At 48.8% G+C, this 14,429-nt stretch overlaps 6 protein-coding genes across 6 annotated transcripts; 2 read left to right on the top strand and 4 right to left on the bottom strand.

The window, feature by feature from the left end:
• Positions 1-2: 2 nt before the first annotated feature.
• On the bottom strand, positions 3-1,185 carry EV420DRAFT_1536963 (phosphatidylinositol synthase). Its single transcript, XM_060472908.1, has 5 exons — positions 957-1,185; positions 732-906; positions 571-684; positions 439-520; positions 3-381 (listed from the first exon to the last, which is right to left on the bottom strand). Exons 1-5 carry the CDS (start codon positions 1,084-1,086, stop codon positions 106-108), a joined length of 777 nt encoding a protein of 258 aa, XP_060331840.1. The 5' UTR covers positions 1,087-1,185; the 3' UTR covers positions 3-105.
• A 15-nt stretch (positions 1,186-1,200) lies between these two features.
• On the top strand, positions 1,201-3,852 carry EV420DRAFT_278503 (uncharacterized protein). Its single transcript, XM_060481515.1, has 11 exons — positions 1,201-1,490; positions 1,539-1,687; positions 1,737-2,298; positions 2,349-2,639; positions 2,691-2,793; positions 2,848-2,998; positions 3,058-3,099; positions 3,157-3,233; positions 3,293-3,411; positions 3,462-3,501; positions 3,556-3,852. Exons 1-11 carry the CDS (start codon positions 1,325-1,327, stop codon positions 3,653-3,655), a joined length of 1,800 nt encoding a protein of 599 aa, XP_060331839.1. The 5' UTR covers positions 1,201-1,324; the 3' UTR covers positions 3,656-3,852.
• EV420DRAFT_1674894 (uncharacterized protein) lies at positions 3,853-7,287 on the bottom strand (the record flags this gene model as incomplete). The annotated part of the gene is made up of 5 exons (XM_060479137.1): positions 3,853-4,596; positions 4,653-4,714; positions 4,780-5,553; positions 5,606-6,371; positions 6,422-7,287. 5 exons carry the CDS (start codon positions 7,285-7,287, stop codon positions 4,050-4,052), a joined length of 3,015 nt encoding a protein of 1,004 aa, XP_060331838.1. The 3' UTR covers positions 3,853-4,049.
• Positions 7,288-7,514: 227 nt separating this feature from the next.
• On the top strand, positions 7,515-8,604 carry EV420DRAFT_278477 (putative methyltransferase-domain-containing protein). Its single transcript, XM_060481514.1, has 4 exons — positions 7,515-7,777; positions 7,823-8,410; positions 8,473-8,484; positions 8,540-8,604. The coding sequence occupies exons 1-2, from the start codon at positions 7,548-7,550 to the stop codon at positions 8,319-8,321; spliced, it is 729 nt and encodes a 242-aa protein (XP_060331837.1). The 5' UTR covers positions 7,515-7,547; the 3' UTR covers positions 8,322-8,410; positions 8,473-8,484; positions 8,540-8,604.
• A 2,318-nt stretch (positions 8,605-10,922) lies between these two features.
• Positions 10,923-12,262, bottom strand: EV420DRAFT_1478929 (uncharacterized protein; the record flags this gene model as incomplete). Its single annotated transcript, XM_060469540.1, has 7 exons — positions 10,923-10,977; positions 11,037-11,135; positions 11,313-11,367; positions 11,452-11,513; positions 11,541-11,635; positions 11,868-11,881; positions 12,019-12,262. 7 exons carry the CDS (start codon positions 12,260-12,262, stop codon positions 10,923-10,925), a joined length of 624 nt encoding a protein of 207 aa, XP_060331836.1.
• A 1,712-nt stretch (positions 12,263-13,974) lies between these two features.
• EV420DRAFT_1641839 (uncharacterized protein) lies at positions 13,975-14,363 on the bottom strand (the record flags this gene model as incomplete). Its single annotated transcript, XM_060477290.1, has 2 exons — positions 13,975-14,013; positions 14,073-14,363. 2 exons carry the CDS (start codon positions 14,361-14,363, stop codon positions 13,975-13,977), a joined length of 330 nt encoding a protein of 109 aa, XP_060331835.1.
• Positions 14,364-14,429: the final 66 nt, after the last annotated feature.

Genomic DNA, 14,429 nt, shown 5'->3' with positions numbered 1-14,429 from the left:
ATCACGTGTCTATACTTGGCCGACTTTTTCAGATCAAATGTATGAAGATAGTTCGAGATGAAATATATAAATAATATGACTAGAATCCAGCAGAACGGAATGGAATTAAGATGCCTTTTCCTTTCTCGCCTTCGCCCTCTCCGCTAAATCAACACCCACAAGGATTTTGGATGCCTTCCATAACTGAACCAGATTGATGATGTTCTTCAGGATACAAACGGGAGCGCTCAGCCATGCAACCAATTGCTGATATGTCATTCCAGCAAGGAAAGATGGGGTATTCGGATGAAGTAAAAGTGTTATCGGCGTGTCAATCCATTTGACGAGATAGAGCGCAACGTAAAACAACTCGTTTCCAGCGCAGACCAAGAAGAGTGTGCGCTTTGATGAAGTAAGACATGCCGTCAAGGGAGCACAGAGGTGAATGCCAATACTCACCCTATCATTGTAGTAGAGCCAAAGAATTCGACTGACATCACTCGTAACCAGCTTATGACTCGAAGAGCCAGTGATTATCGAACTAGGAACGAATCTCAAGAACGAGCAAGTGAATCGAATTGGGTGGCGCACCTGTACATGTGCATGTAGTGACTTGAAAAGTCCAGTGCTATGAGAAACTGGAACAAGACAGCGTACTTCGGATATGCAGAGGCCAGATAACACAAGAGGCATGACGTCGCACATCTATCATCATCTCAGTACGGTTTCAAGCTTTCGGGCGGAGAACTCACCGGTCCGTAACCATGTCCAGAACAGCACCAAATTTCGACGACTGATTCAGTGCGCGAGCAGCATAGCCATCTGCAACATCCAGTATACTTGAAATGCCATACAAGATACTGGAGTAGATGGGGTGATAGCTCATGTAATGAAGAGACACAGCAGCAAGAATGACTCTCAAGTAGCCTACAGTGCCATTGTTAGAGGCGTATGTCCCATGTGACATTGAGACGTACCGATAATGTTGGGCACGAATAGAAACACATTTTCCGAGTACGTCTGCGCGGTCGCAAGATCAACAGCTGCTTTGGCGTCCACAACACTCAAAGCGCTCTTCTTCCGCTTTTGCGAGGCCTTGGGAGTCATGTTTCCACAAAGTCTGACAGCGAAAACTGAGACGTGGTGGTCAAAGGTGGTGGAACGGCGCAAGTAGGTCAAAAAAGACGGACAACACCAGACCGGCTACTTGACAAATATGGATGTGTCAGTATCTTTTACTCAAGGTTTTTCCACTTATCTTATCGCGACCTGAGTCACAAATTTCTCAAATCCAAATTTTGCACCCTGTCTGTCACTTGGATTCTCGGAAAACAACTCATTCACCATGTGTGGAATCTGTGCAGTCTATGGACTCGAAAAACCAGCCTCGGAACGCGCTCACTTCATCGCACTCTCTAAGCGGATACGCCATCGTGGCCCTGACTGGTCCGGCTGCTTTGTAGGAAAAGAAAGTGTCTTAGTGCACGAACGACTCGCTATTGTCGGGGTTGGTCAGTAGCCTCTTGATTTTTGTCGATACCTTGCTCATTTCCTCGCAGATACTGGTGCTCAACCTTTGACTAGCCAGGATGGGAAGCTGATCTTGACCGTGAACGGCGAGATCTACAACCATATTGCCTTGCGTGCATCCTTGAAACAGGAATACAAGTTTAAAACTCACTCTGATTGTGAAGTTATTATTCCTCTGGTGATTTTCCTTATCATCCGACCATAAAATCCTCTGACCTTACTGATAGTATCAAGAGCATGGCAAAGATCTTTGCAACATGCTAGACGGAATGTTTTCCTTTGTTCTCCTCGACGAATCAGTCACTCCCAGTCGAATTATTGCTTCGCGGGACCCTATCGGTATCACCACCCTGTATCAAGGCTGGAGTTCCAAACGTCCCGGAGCAGTATATTTCGCATCCGAACTCAAAGCCATCGTGGATGAATGCGATACAATTATTTCGTTCCCTCCAGGACACGTCTACGATAGTCGCGACGGAACAACGACGCGATACTACCACCCAACCTGGTGGCACGGAGATGATGAGGGTCCCACTGCTACAATTCCAACCACACCTACCAATCTTACGCTCCTTCGTGAAGCTCTGGAGGCTGCAGTACGCAAACGGTTGATGTCCGAAGTCCCATACGGCGTCTTGCTTAGTGGTGGACTCGATAGCAGTTTAATTGCTTCCATCGCAGCTAGAGAGACAGAAAAGGTCGCACAGGCTCAATTCGAGGCTCGGAAACGAAAACTCGAAGAGGCTGTCAGTGGGCCGCCTACACCGACTGGCTTCATTACAGAAGAAGGTCCATCTGACCCTTAATACGATTTATGACGCGCTGACTTGTCTCTTCAGCGACGCTAACATCATGGCCGCAACTACATTCCTTTTCTATCGGTTTAGAAAATTCTCCTGATCTTCTCGCTGCAAGGAAGGCAGCCCACTTCCTTGGAACCGTGCACCATGAGTATGTCTTCACCGTCCAAGAGGGTTTGGACGCCATCCCAGAAGTAATCTATCACTTGGAGACCTACGATGTCACCACTGTCCGTGCGAGCACTCCAATGTACCTTTTGAGCCGAAAAATCAAAGCCATGGGTGTCAAAATGGTCCTCAGCGGAGAGGGAAGCGACGAAATTTTAGGAGGTATGTTGTGTCCGTCTATGACAGAGAACGACCGGCTTATACACTCGCTAGGTTATCTCTACTTCCACGCTGCCCCTGACAGGGTCGCGTTCCACCAGGAGACGGTGCGACGTGTGAAAAATCTGCATACTTCTGATTGTCTTCGGGCGAACAAGTCAGTTCACCGTCCCTGCCTACTGATGCACTCAAATAACTAATGATCTGCAAGATCGACGATGGCTTGGGGACTTGAAGCCCGTGTACCTTTCCTGGACAAGGCCTTCCTTGAAGTCGCTATGAACATCGATCCAAAGGAAAAGATGTTCAGCAAGGGTCCTAGCCAGGAAGTCGATGAGGATGGATGTCCAAAGATGGAAAAAGTGCGTCTTTCTCGGTCTAGCAAAGACTGACAGTTGCTAAGAGTGTCGTGGGTTTTCAGTATGTCCTTCGAAAAGCATTTGATTGTGCACCAGATGGCAAGGTACGTGTATTTGGCACGTGCTACTAATTTTTCCTCAATGCATCGATTTCATCCCAGCCTTACCTGCCTAAATCCATCCTCTGGCGGCAGAAGGAGCAATTCTCCGATGGTGTGGGATACTCATGGATTGATGGGTATGCCTGAATCATCCTGATTCTTGCCATCCAAAATGCTTATGCACCTTGTTCTACAGTATAAAAGATCATGCAGCATCTGTCGTCTCGGATGAGGCCTTTGCCAAACGCGCCGAACGTTGGCAGGAAGGCACGCCTGATACGAAGGAGGCTTATTACATTCGTGACATTTTCGATGGTGCGTTCCAATTTACACTTCGTTTCCCGCGCCGTCCTCAACATCACCAGGTCTCTTCCCGAGCGAGGCTGCTGCTAAAACTGCTGTGCGGTAGGTCACCACTACCCTTCTTGATTACACATCTAGACTTAACCACCACTGTAGCTGGGTACCTCGTGGTGACTGGGGATGCGCCTCGGACCCATCTGGTCGAAGTGTCAGTATCCATAACGCGGCATACCAAAGCAGTGGAAGTAGTGATTGAAAGGAGCCCCAAAGCAGCATATAGTGATACAGCCAAGTCTAAGTAAGTAGCGTGTTAGAAGAAGAGAGAGAAAGAGAAATATATATGATAGTTCGTATATTGAACATGCGGGGTATTTGGCCATTGACGAAATTACCAATAGAGGGGGAAAAAACTGAGGGAACGTATCGTAAGCGTAAACATCGATATAGCAGATATGTAAGCGAAAAGCATTCAAAGGAGAGTCGAGGCAAATACTTGTACCCACCGCACTGGTATATATAATGTATGAGAGTTTAATAGTAAATGATAAGGATGCAATGAGGATGAAGGGTGGGATCGCCGGAGATGAGGGGATGCCAGAGCAGGTACGCACAATATAAAGAGACCAGGAAACAAGATGGTTATGGAGCCTTCAAGCATTATTCAGAGACGGGTCTTTAGCAAGCATCTGACGATATAGGCCTACCCCAGAGTCCTCGGATGGCGCGGGAGACCCTACAGTCTTGGGCTGCACAGTGCTTTTAGAGCTAACAGCTGCACTAGTCTGTGACGTATTCCGCACTCTAGTTTTATGCTGCACGTTTCTCGTGCTCGCATTCCACTCTGGACGTGTCACTGTGGATTTCATGTCGTCGTGTCTCCGAGACGCGGGCGTCGTCGCCCCCGTTCGTCGACTGGGTGCCCGCACCGCCGGAGACCCGTCTGATACCAATCGAGAGCCGAATTTCGCATTGGCGGATGATTCGCGCCCGTATGAAGGTGCACCCCCTCGGCGCGGGTTCGCGACCAGGCGGCCTTTGATGACGGGCTTCTGGACCGTCACCTTGTCCGCTCCCCAGTAAGAAAAGCTCATTTTGCTTTTTCGATCCGAGTCGTCTGAGTCCATACCTCCATCTTCATCGTCAGCCGGTAGAGGGACGATTCGAGGCTGGTGCACTTGTGCACGTGTGCGAGCGACACTAAAGCGTTATATGAGTCCAGGAAACGCCAAACCAGTTGAGTAAGAAAAACTCACTCCTCCATTGATATGACGCCTTCTCTAGGCTTAGCGACGTCCCCGATAGCCCAATTCTCTATCTGTAAGAACGTCAACAGTTACCTTCATTTATCAGACTGCTTTGTAAGTAGACAAAGAAACAGACCTTTATAAACTTGTACAGATTCCGGGGCTTGGTATGAGAGTTTCGCCTTCCTGTCGTGGCGTACTTGGCTTTTCCTTGCATCTCCGGCATACTCGTCGTTCTGGAATTAGTCGGTGCCGCCAATGGTAGACTAGTTGTTCCCGTCCGCTGGCATTGCAGTACGACGTCATTAAACACCACCAACCAGAGATCCTTCTTCCCAGGGCTTCCCAATACATCGCTCAGCCGTTTAAATGAGCTCTTCCCTCTCACCCCGCCCGGTGGCGGCGACGACGCTTTAAGCGGTGGACCCTGCAGTGACGGTGGGCATTGCTTCTCCTCCACCAATATCCTCGAAGGCTTCGGTAGCGCCAACTGCCGGACCTTATCGAGCCCCTCGATCCTTGCGAAGACATCTCTTGTCTTGTCCCTTTCCTCCTTCTGTATTTTCTCGTCTTCTATACTCCTCACAATCGCCTCAACTTCCGCCACCATCTGCAGGGTGCTCTCGTACTCAAAGGTACTCGGATCCGTATGGAAAAGCAGATTTTGGAAGAGCAGGGGATACTTTAGTAGCCTCTGAAAAGGTTTTGAAAGTGTTATCGCCAGACCGGTTTCGCCTTTCTCACTGGAGTTCTCCTCGAGCTTTTGAAGGTACTTGCATACCTTGTTCCAATCCGCTACATCTTGGTTCTTTGGTTTTTTATTCGATACGTTGGACAGTGCATTATCAACCTGTCCCAGAGCCCGTTCCAGGTGCAAGACATAAGTTGCGTACCCGTGGAAAATATCCGCCTTCAAAGACGCCGATCAGTAAATTTGCTTGGAATCAATCTGATGGACTCACATTCGATACAAACACATCGGCTAACGTCCTTACGAGTGGGTATTGGTCGTCATATCGCTTCTTCAAACTCTCCGACAATCGCTTGTGACCATCTAGAACGCCGCTATCAACAACCTCCAGACAAATCCGAAGATCTTCGGGCAACTGATGTGGCGCAATCGCATCGCCGAAAGGGTTACTACTCGTTTCGCTCTTCTTGAATTTGCGTAACATCCCTGACTTGGGGCTTGACGCTTTGGAATGACTGAAGTGTCGTTCCCGTTCCCGCTCAACCACTATGGATTGCCTGCCTAATGACTGGGTAGACTGGTTGGCCCGTGCAGGGGGAGGAAGGGATTGATGGGACCGTGTTGGGAACGGAACCGACGTGCCGGGTTTCGCAGCAGTCCGTGTGACTGTAGCGCGATAGGGTGAACGTGGATGGTTGTGTTTTGAGGTCTGGCTTGCTGTACCGTTCTTCCGCGGAGTATTGAATGCCCTACCCATGTGATCGTCCCCCTCGTCTTCCTCGTCACTATCTAATGATTCAGTGTCAATGTTGGGAGTCCGTGAATGCGCTTCAGCTGAGGGTGTGGGAGACATGAAGCGCGCCGCGATGGGAGGTAGATGGTCAATAGATTCTGTCGGTGATTCGGTGCGGAAGTAGTCGTAATCGAGGTTAGGTGTCGACGCTGCAGACAACGGGGTATTCGTTGATGGTGCGGAAAAGGGATGCAGAAGGGGGTCAATAAATGTGTCCTTCATCTTTACCAGTTCTTGGACATATCTGTAACGCATTTATTAAACGAAAACTGGTGTAAGCTCTCTGGGACGCACCTTTCCTCACTGGAAATTATTTCAAACAAAACTTCTTGACGCGTACGTTCCCTCGAACCGAGGTTGGATACGAGGTCTTCTTCTGTGACCTCACTCCAAGAAGCCGCAGCGAGAATTCTGCTCCCACTGGTGTTCTCCGTCATCTGAGAATATGGCGAGGTGGACCTGAGCGATGGGGCTGAGGCGTCAGGTCTATGAAGATATGGGGAAACGGCGCGAGTGGAAGCGGCTTTGCCCTTGCCCAAGGAGCCTAGATCGGTTTTGGACGATGAGGCACCTGAGGGAGTAGGGCCTCGTGGCTCTTTGTGGGTAGCCTGGAATCGCGATACGTTTGTCTTGATGGGAGCGGAAAGGGGAGCAGCAGGAGGTGACTCAGGGAGGGGGCGATCAAAGTTGGCAGGCGTTGGTGGAGGCGAGATGAAAGCGACCTTTTTCTGCACCTCCGACGCATTAGCTGCATACACGCTGCCGTTGGGATATCCCGATCCGTTCTGTTTCTTCTGGCTACGACCCGAAATATCAGGATCCTGACGTGGTGAAACAGCGCGAACGGGCAAGTCGGGAAGAGGGTCCTCAGCACGCGAGGGGGTGGGAGAAGTCACGGAAGGCGTCGGCGTCGTGGAGGTTGTCGGTGAAGGGTCCTCGCTAAGATTTCTGGGAGTAAGCTGCGACGAGAACTGATCTGGAACAAGTTCGGGAAGCGGCTTGAAATTGGCGTAGGAAATCGGGGTATTAGAGGCAGTCCTCTGGGTCTCCTCTGGGGGCCAAGGACGCAATGGAGGGAGCTTTTCCTTCGGGATGGATAGCGAATCTCGTTCCTTGTCCTTGCTACCACCGATATGCAGGCGAGACAGGAAAGCCTTCATGAGTATTTGAGATCAGTATCTATGGACAACTTGAAGCGAATGTGAATTGAGCTTGAATGATGCAATAGAAAGCAAAGCAAAGACGACGATGGCGCAGCAGATGGAAGAGGAAGAAAACGTGGGCGATGAAGCAGGGCAGGCCGTGGTATCGTGGTCGTGAAATGCAAGGCAGAATACAGTCAAAGGAAGCAAAGCTAACCTAAGCTAACCAAAGCTATAACGGTCGCGATGCTAACCGCCTCCATTCCAAACAACGCCTCATGCCTCCCTTCCCTGCTCATGCTACCAAGCATCTGCCTCTATTATCCTATTCATTTTCATCTTCTCTTACCTTTCGGTTAGCACAGTCAGACGACGGAACGTCAAATGGAACTGCCCTATGGCTTGGGGCACAGGTGCTCTCTGTCTATCTGGCTCAAGTCGTTCATCCACGTCTCTTCCGTCCCGGTATGCGGGTCATCGAGCTAGGTAGCGGTATTGGGCTCTCTGCGTTTGTCTCCTTTTTCTTGTCCGAATATTTCTCATGTCTGTCTAGTCTCGTCCTCAGCTCTCTCGGATGGGCCGTCGTTGCCACTGATCTTCCCACCATAACAACCACCATTCTTCCCCGAAATATTTCCACCAATGTCCCACTTTTGTCAGGAGAAATTTCTATTCGCCAGCTTGACTGGACAGTCCAACCAGATCAATGGCACGACCCTCTCATTACTTCATCCTTTGACCTCATCATCACCGCTGACACCGTCTATACACCACATCTTGTTCAGCCTCTGCTACGAACTCTCCATGCGCTCGCGTCTGGCTCTTCGCGTCCTCCCCCCATCTTTCTTTGTCTCGAACGCCGCGATCCGGCTCTTGTTGACCGCGTCTTATTAGAAGCCAGATCCCACTGGGGCTTCAAAACCGAGCAGATTCCGTACAGAAAGATCTCTAAAGCTCTCGACAAGAGTGGCCTCAAGTGGGCTAAAGAGGACTGGGAAGGTGTCGAGATCTGGAAATTCACTCTCGACGTCAATCACGCAGTTGATGCTTGATGGGACCTCCCTAATTTCTCATTTGAATCCCGGGATAACGCCCAAATGTCTTCTTCGCATCCAACGGTGCCTTTCACATCCAATCAACCGTAAGTATGTCACACCCACATGCTTTTCGATCCCATTCTATTCCTTTCATCTCGGATCGCAGGTTTTTATCTAGGTACTGGTCGACTGCTTTGACCGTCGGAGTAGTGCTGATGACTTTGCATATACAGTTCCTATATATGTCTTATCTGTCGTTCCTTCGTCACGTTGTCATTACTGGACTGGTATGCCAGTAATTACTTACTCGTCGTACTTACTTGCATCATCGCGCCCCCGCAGACAATCGTTTCCGGGAACACAAGCTATAAGATTCGAAATGAGAGTCAATAAATCTTCGTAGAACACTAAAGGCACCAATTCGCATAATAGTATTGTCGCAACGTACCGAGCAACTTCAATTATCATGCCCTGAATTTTTCCATTCGTGTAGCGGTCCTTATCGAACGGGACCGCGTTAACTTGCCTCCTTCAGTACTCCTCTCACCCGCGAGGCATCTCGGTAAGGCTCGCCTGTTTCGTTGCAGGTCACCTGCACCTAGCAGTTGACAAAATATCCACTGCTCTCGGAACGTCAGCTTCCTGACGGCCTTCCGGGTAGAGGAATTGAACTGTTGATAGGGTGCATATGGAGCCGCCAACCACAACGATATGTGTAGCCACGCCATCGCTCAAGGTTTCAAACTGTATGACTTATGATTCTAGCCCATGCCCCGTGTCCATCCCAGGTTACGACGTGTACCTGAGAGAGTAAAAAATTTGAGTGGCAGAAGCCCAGAACACAGTAGCCTTTATTGTCATATGTGTCGCAGGTGCACGAGTTAAGATTTTTAATACCCCGTGGCTAGCAGAAAGGAGCAACTCTAGATGGACGAGGATGCAGGAAGCTTGTGTGTGGATCTATAATTTATCAATTTCGAGTTCTTCGGTCATTTTCATGTTGATCCTCGAGCACAGATAAATCAGTAAGTACTGGCAGTTCGGTATCTAATCAAGGACGAAGTGGCGGGATTGTGTGGCGGTTGGCAACCATATTTGGATGTGGCTGTGCTATCGGCGCTTTGTTTCTACTAATTGTCAACATCCTCGAGCTCGTAACGATCCGTATGAAGATGAGTCGTTCAACAACGGATGTAGCATCCTGCTGCGACAGCATGGCGACGTCTCTAACGTGAACCCGGGATGAATGGCTTTGTAAACCGAAAATTCACATAGCTGTTAAGATTCTAGTTACCGACGCTTTGAATGACCTTGCACATAACTATGATGTGAATTAGGAGAGCAGAGCACACTGAATTCCAAGTAGGACGCACGGCTGGCACATATCTGACGGTACACACCTTATTTTTGGACACACATGTCGGCCTGTATCTCGCTGTTCAGACCTCCCTTCACTGAAGATCATTCACGGCTGTTCATGTCGACGTGGTTTCTGCTGGCACTATTGCTTTCCTTATTCGGCTATTCTGCCAGTGCTTGTCGAAAAACCGAAACGTCTATTCTATCAGCCTTTCGATAACTATGGTCTGAATCCGTCGATGCATACCCTTCAACGACTCTCAATGGTCCTTTAAGCCCTTCGCCATTTTCTAGTTACTCCGAAACGATCTGGGCACAGCTGCATATAGAGTTGGGAGACCGTCTTAAGTAGTTCGTTTGCCTCAGCCCGTTTACTTCGTGACAACTAGAACCTAACTCTTTCCTTGGCAAGCACTAACAGTCTTCCACTCTTGCTGCGGGGAACCCGCTGAGAAACGCCAAGTTCTTCGGAATATTTTTCCAAGAACATGCATCCATTCATTGGCTTGTTAACGGGATTGACAAACCGTTTGTACGGATCAAAATTTTCCGGCTTCCAGTCACTTGTCTCAGTGTTTCCTACTAAAGCTTTCATTGACCTAAGATATGCGCCAGGTGAAACACGGCCTCGACAGCCAGCGGCCAACAGATTGTTGGTTGAACCCCGTTCTACAGTTGTCCTCTTGGCATCGTGATTTGTCAGTGAGCTAGTACTTGGCACCATGATTCGCGATCCATATCAAGAACTCCACTCCAGGAGATAAGGTATGCATATCACCTTAAGCTTTGGGATTTTCGGTGCCAAGATCATTTAAATTTAGAACACCTCGAAACCTACGTACGTTCCCATACCGGATGTTAATACGGCGACGCCGGGGACCTATTAACGCTCGGGCAGCTCTCGGGCTTGTGCCAAGAATCTCTTGAGTTATGCTGCGAACGTCAAACACAGCCTATGCTAGAAATAGACACTGACTTGGCAAGGTTAAATAATGAGTTGACTGGCTACATGATTAGAAGCTCAACTTTCGAAGACATTCATCGAGGCGAAAAAACAGCCTCCTTGTGTCTCTCCGCAGTTCAAGGTTTACGAGAATGCGGCGAGCGGTGGGTCGCCAAGTGCTTTTATTCACTCTAGGCATTGTCATCGGTATCATAACAGTGAGCTACCTGTACACCTCCAAGCCTCGACAACGAGTCTTGGAAGTGGTGACCAATCAATACACACACGCGCTGTGACTCCCGGACCATGATTGCTTAGCACTTCTTCTTTCTTGAAGTTCCCAACATCACACTTCCAAGGACTTGAGATCTGCATTTTCTAGAATGTCTGGTTTCAACTAGTAAGTACCGGTGGACTACTGTACGCACTGAACTCGCTTTTTTGCCTTGTCCTCTCTGTAAACTTCCGACGGCTTTTGTACGCTAGCAGTCGAAGACAACCCTCGCTTATTGGCGGTCTCGTCGGTCCTGTCATTTCAAATGGTCGTCAAAGCCAAGGAATGTTTCTACCATATCTTTCTTAATTGAATGCTTTAAAAATCTGGGGATCTTACTCTTCTGTGGATGCTCTGCATGCTTTTGGCCGTAGTCTCCACACCGTTAGAACCATGCTCTATCCTGACATAGTTCGTTTACATGACATACGAACGCCCATCTTTTTCGAAAATCATCAATGCGCATGCCAGTCTCTTCTTCACGTCTGCATCAACAGGGCAGATTGTCCGCGCACTATTAAAGCCGCATCCTTACTTTTCGATCGATGGCAGTTCATGGTAGTACATACTTTCCGTTTGTAATGCCTGCATCCCCTCTACGAGACTGCTAGTTACAACTCCGGTCTGGGTGCTGCAGAGGAAACATTGGAGTGCTGACCCTATGGCCAGTATTGTCGCAACTTTCTCCCGGTACTGCACAGTACTACCGGACTCTTTGAATAACGGAACAAAGCGTCCTATCGGTCCAACGGGCTAGTATCCAGCTATAGATTTCTGGGTCTCCAGAAGCGTTTGATGCCCGAAAACCGGACATTATCTTGTGCTTCGCTTTCACCTCTAATCAAACTACTAGATTCGTGCGCTGCAATTCTCTGATAATCATTATAAGATTGCATTTCGATACCGAATTGGCTACGATTCATCCCATCAGACGAGGACATCGACTCTTGGCAATTCTTAAGAACTTGCGAAGGATTGAACGCACCGTGGACGGAGACACTTTGCGGATCGAATTCATATAGTATTTCCACACGTCGATCACGAAGCATTCGAATCAAGTGTGCAGCGGTTCACAGTCTGGGTTTTCAACTCCGTTTCGCATCGAAGCTAGATGTTCAGCCGTTTTCGCAGCGCACATTGATATACCGCATCTCTTGTCTTGGAGCTGAACCGCAAGCTACCTATTCTCGAATCGCACCCGTACACTATGCTGGAGTGGGAACGCTTGACCGCATGGGTATAACTTGTCCTTGACCAACTCTCCGCCCGAAGAGGCAACCCAAGGTAGGGTTCAAAATACTCGCGTTGAATTCTCTTGTCTGCGTAGATGGGCGAATTTCCAGCATCTGAAGGTAACGCTTGCGGTGACTTAGATGACATGTCGTATTCCTGAGTCCGTCAACGATTGGGAGCATGCTTCAAGAAAGGCTCTCCATTTTCTGGTGTAACGTGCACTGCATTCATTCCTCGCGCACATGCGACGCCACGACAACATAGAAACCGGCGGATCAATTCGGCATATCATGATGTCATAAAACGCAGATTTGCTCCAAGGAAATGCTGGGAACGCATGCCAGCCGTATCGGTATGTTCTAGCAGCAGCGGTAGAAGTCCAAGGCGCATGCACAAGTACTAGGTAGGACTCACTGAATTGAATTCCGGATCAAGCTGCTTCACATGTTTCAGCTTCCAAGCGCCAGATGGCTTGACTTCAAATTACTGTATGCAAGATTTAAGTCGAAGTGCCAAGTGAATTTAGTGAGGAAACACGCGTGAATTTGCCACCCACCTGTATCCACACGTCGATTTCGAGTGGTCTTGGCACCTCGGGACGGGAGAAGAATAAACGAAGTGGAATTTATGACGACATGTGGCTTGGCGCGCAATTCAAGCTAAGTCCGAGTAGCGAAGCTTCCAAGCGCTCTAACGTCAATCTCTTGGCGTCACTAGTCTTTTAAGCTTCTCCGACCCACCAACGTCCCCGCTGGATTAGTGGCGGCGGGATGAAAGTAGCACTCGGTCAGCAATTTTTCACCTCTTGGAAAGTATTGTCTGGCGTGTTAAAAACTCGTGCAGATGACTGTGTGTCCCTGATAGTAAGTTGGCATTGCGAGAGGAGCGGTGAAAGCGAACTGGGAATGTCAGACAGGGGAAGGAAGCGCGGCAGCGTCAGGTACTATCTAATACTGGCATGTCGTAATCGCAAAATTGTGGGGAACGGGGAAATTTTTTGCCGGTCCAGCGGGGAAAACCGGAGGTTTGGCCGGGATTTCCGGCGTTTCCGGAAATTACTTACCGAAAGTCGGGGGCCTCCGAATATCCGGAAGACTAAAAATGGGCGCGGTCATCAGGCTATTTTTACACAGTGGTGCTTAGCCGCAGTTGAAGGTTAGGTCAAGGTACAACAGGGTACAACGGACGGGTGCTCTGGATTCGAAGACTGTTTCGTGATAGGACATCGAGCAACCCTAATAACAATTTCATCTTCCCACCGTGATAGGTTGGCGATAAGAATGTTCTCGTGAAGGAGGCACGGTCTTGACGCTTTGCACCGTGGCGTTAATGTTGTCCAGCCGCATTAGCCGGGGCAAATGCAACACAGAGTTAGATCTTGTATTGCCCTATAGCCGTGCAAATTCGGGATCTGACGAGATAGCGAAGAGCGCATTTGAAAAGGCCCTGAATTTCCTAGAAATTCTCTGTACCTATCCTTCAAATCTCAAGCTTGTCATTTCAGATCACTGTTCATATTTGAAGTTCGTACTGCCAACTGGTACGAAGACGCGCATGTCCGTTTTTGACTCATGTCAAAGGTCTCTTGGAACGCCAAAGTAAGCGAACCCTAGAGCCTCAGATGAGGAGCACAGGTACATCTTTTGCATCCGAGGTAGCCTTCAGGTAATGTTTGAAATGACTCGGAAATGAAACCCCAACCTTGAAGGAAATTTCCCATCGCAACTACGAAAAAGAACAGCTGCCTGGTTTCGATTATATAACTGTTCGACCGTTCGAGAATGCTATTGGAGGTGAGTAAGCAGAATGACTGGTTATGAGAGCGTACTTGCCGATGCGCGATACACGCCCAAGGGACATTAATTTTGCTGGAGATCTCTGTTATATCCGTGCTTTTCCTGTAAAATTTAGATCAAAGGTCATACCAGTGTTCTATCGGTTCATCAGTAGCACGAACCAAGTCTTTCCACGTTTCCGCCTCATCGTTTTCCGTCTGCAACTGATAGATCTGCATAAATCCACCAAAAGTAAGATTCCCAGTGTCCTCATCGATGTCCATGAATTCCATGATTTCGTCTATTTCCGAATCTGGGGAAGGGACGCCATTGGTGTCGAGGAAGTACTGTTGAATTTGTGCACGAGAAAGGGTATTGGACGAAGGGGAGGCATATTTGGCAAACATTACTCTAAGAGCAGCTTCAAACTCTGGAGTAATGTCACCTTCTTCGTCGAGCAGTCTGGCAGGCATGGCCCAGTGATATAATCTTGATCCAAGGGATCGGTACCAAAGAATTCGACTGAAATGATCGGGGCC

Source organism: Desarmillaria tabescens (genome assembly GCF_030435595.1).
Source record: "Desarmillaria tabescens strain CCBAS 213 chromosome Unknown EV420scaffold_14, whole genome shotgun sequence".
Taxonomy (NCBI): Eukaryota; Fungi; Basidiomycota; class Agaricomycetes; order Agaricales; family Physalacriaceae; genus Desarmillaria; species Desarmillaria tabescens.
The sequence above is the reverse complement of the archived record's forward strand: the minus strand, read 5'-3'. Positions and strand labels throughout refer to the sequence as shown.

What these genes read in the sequence shown, in the direction of transcription:
- EV420DRAFT_278477 (XM_060481514.1), top strand. Translation starts at nt 7,548, where the DNA reads ATGCCTCCCTTCCCTGCTCATGCTACCAAGCATCTGCCTCTATTATCC. An exon ending in AGCGGTATTGGGCTCTCTGC is followed by an intron (nt 7,778 to 7,822) that starts GTTTGTCTCCTT and finishes ATGTCTGTCTAG; the next exon opens with TCTCGTCCTCAGCTCTCTCG.
- EV420DRAFT_278503 (XM_060481515.1), top strand. Translation starts at nt 1,325, where the DNA reads ATGTGTGGAATCTGTGCAGTCTATGGACTCGAAAAACCAGCCTCGGAA. An exon ending in GATGTCCAAAGATGGAAAAA is followed by an intron (nt 2,999 to 3,057) that starts GTGCGTCTTTCT and finishes GTGGGTTTTCAG; the next exon opens with TATGTCCTTCGAAAAGCATT. An exon ending in GGATACTCATGGATTGATGG is followed by an intron (nt 3,234 to 3,292) that starts GTATGCCTGAAT and finishes CTTGTTCTACAG; the next exon opens with TATAAAAGATCATGCAGCAT.
- EV420DRAFT_1536963 (XM_060472908.1), bottom strand. Translation starts at nt 1,086, where the DNA reads ATGACTCCCAAGGCCTCGCAAAAGCGGAAGAAGAGCGCTTTGAGTGTT. An exon ending in CTGGACATGGTTACGGACCG is followed by an intron (nt 685 to 731) that starts GTGAGTTCTCCG and finishes AGATGATGATAG; the next exon opens with ATGTGCGACGTCATGCCTCT. An exon ending in GGCTCTACTACAATGATAGG is followed by an intron (nt 382 to 438) that starts GTGAGTATTGGC and finishes ACTTCATCAAAG; the next exon opens with CGCACACTCTTCTTGGTCTG.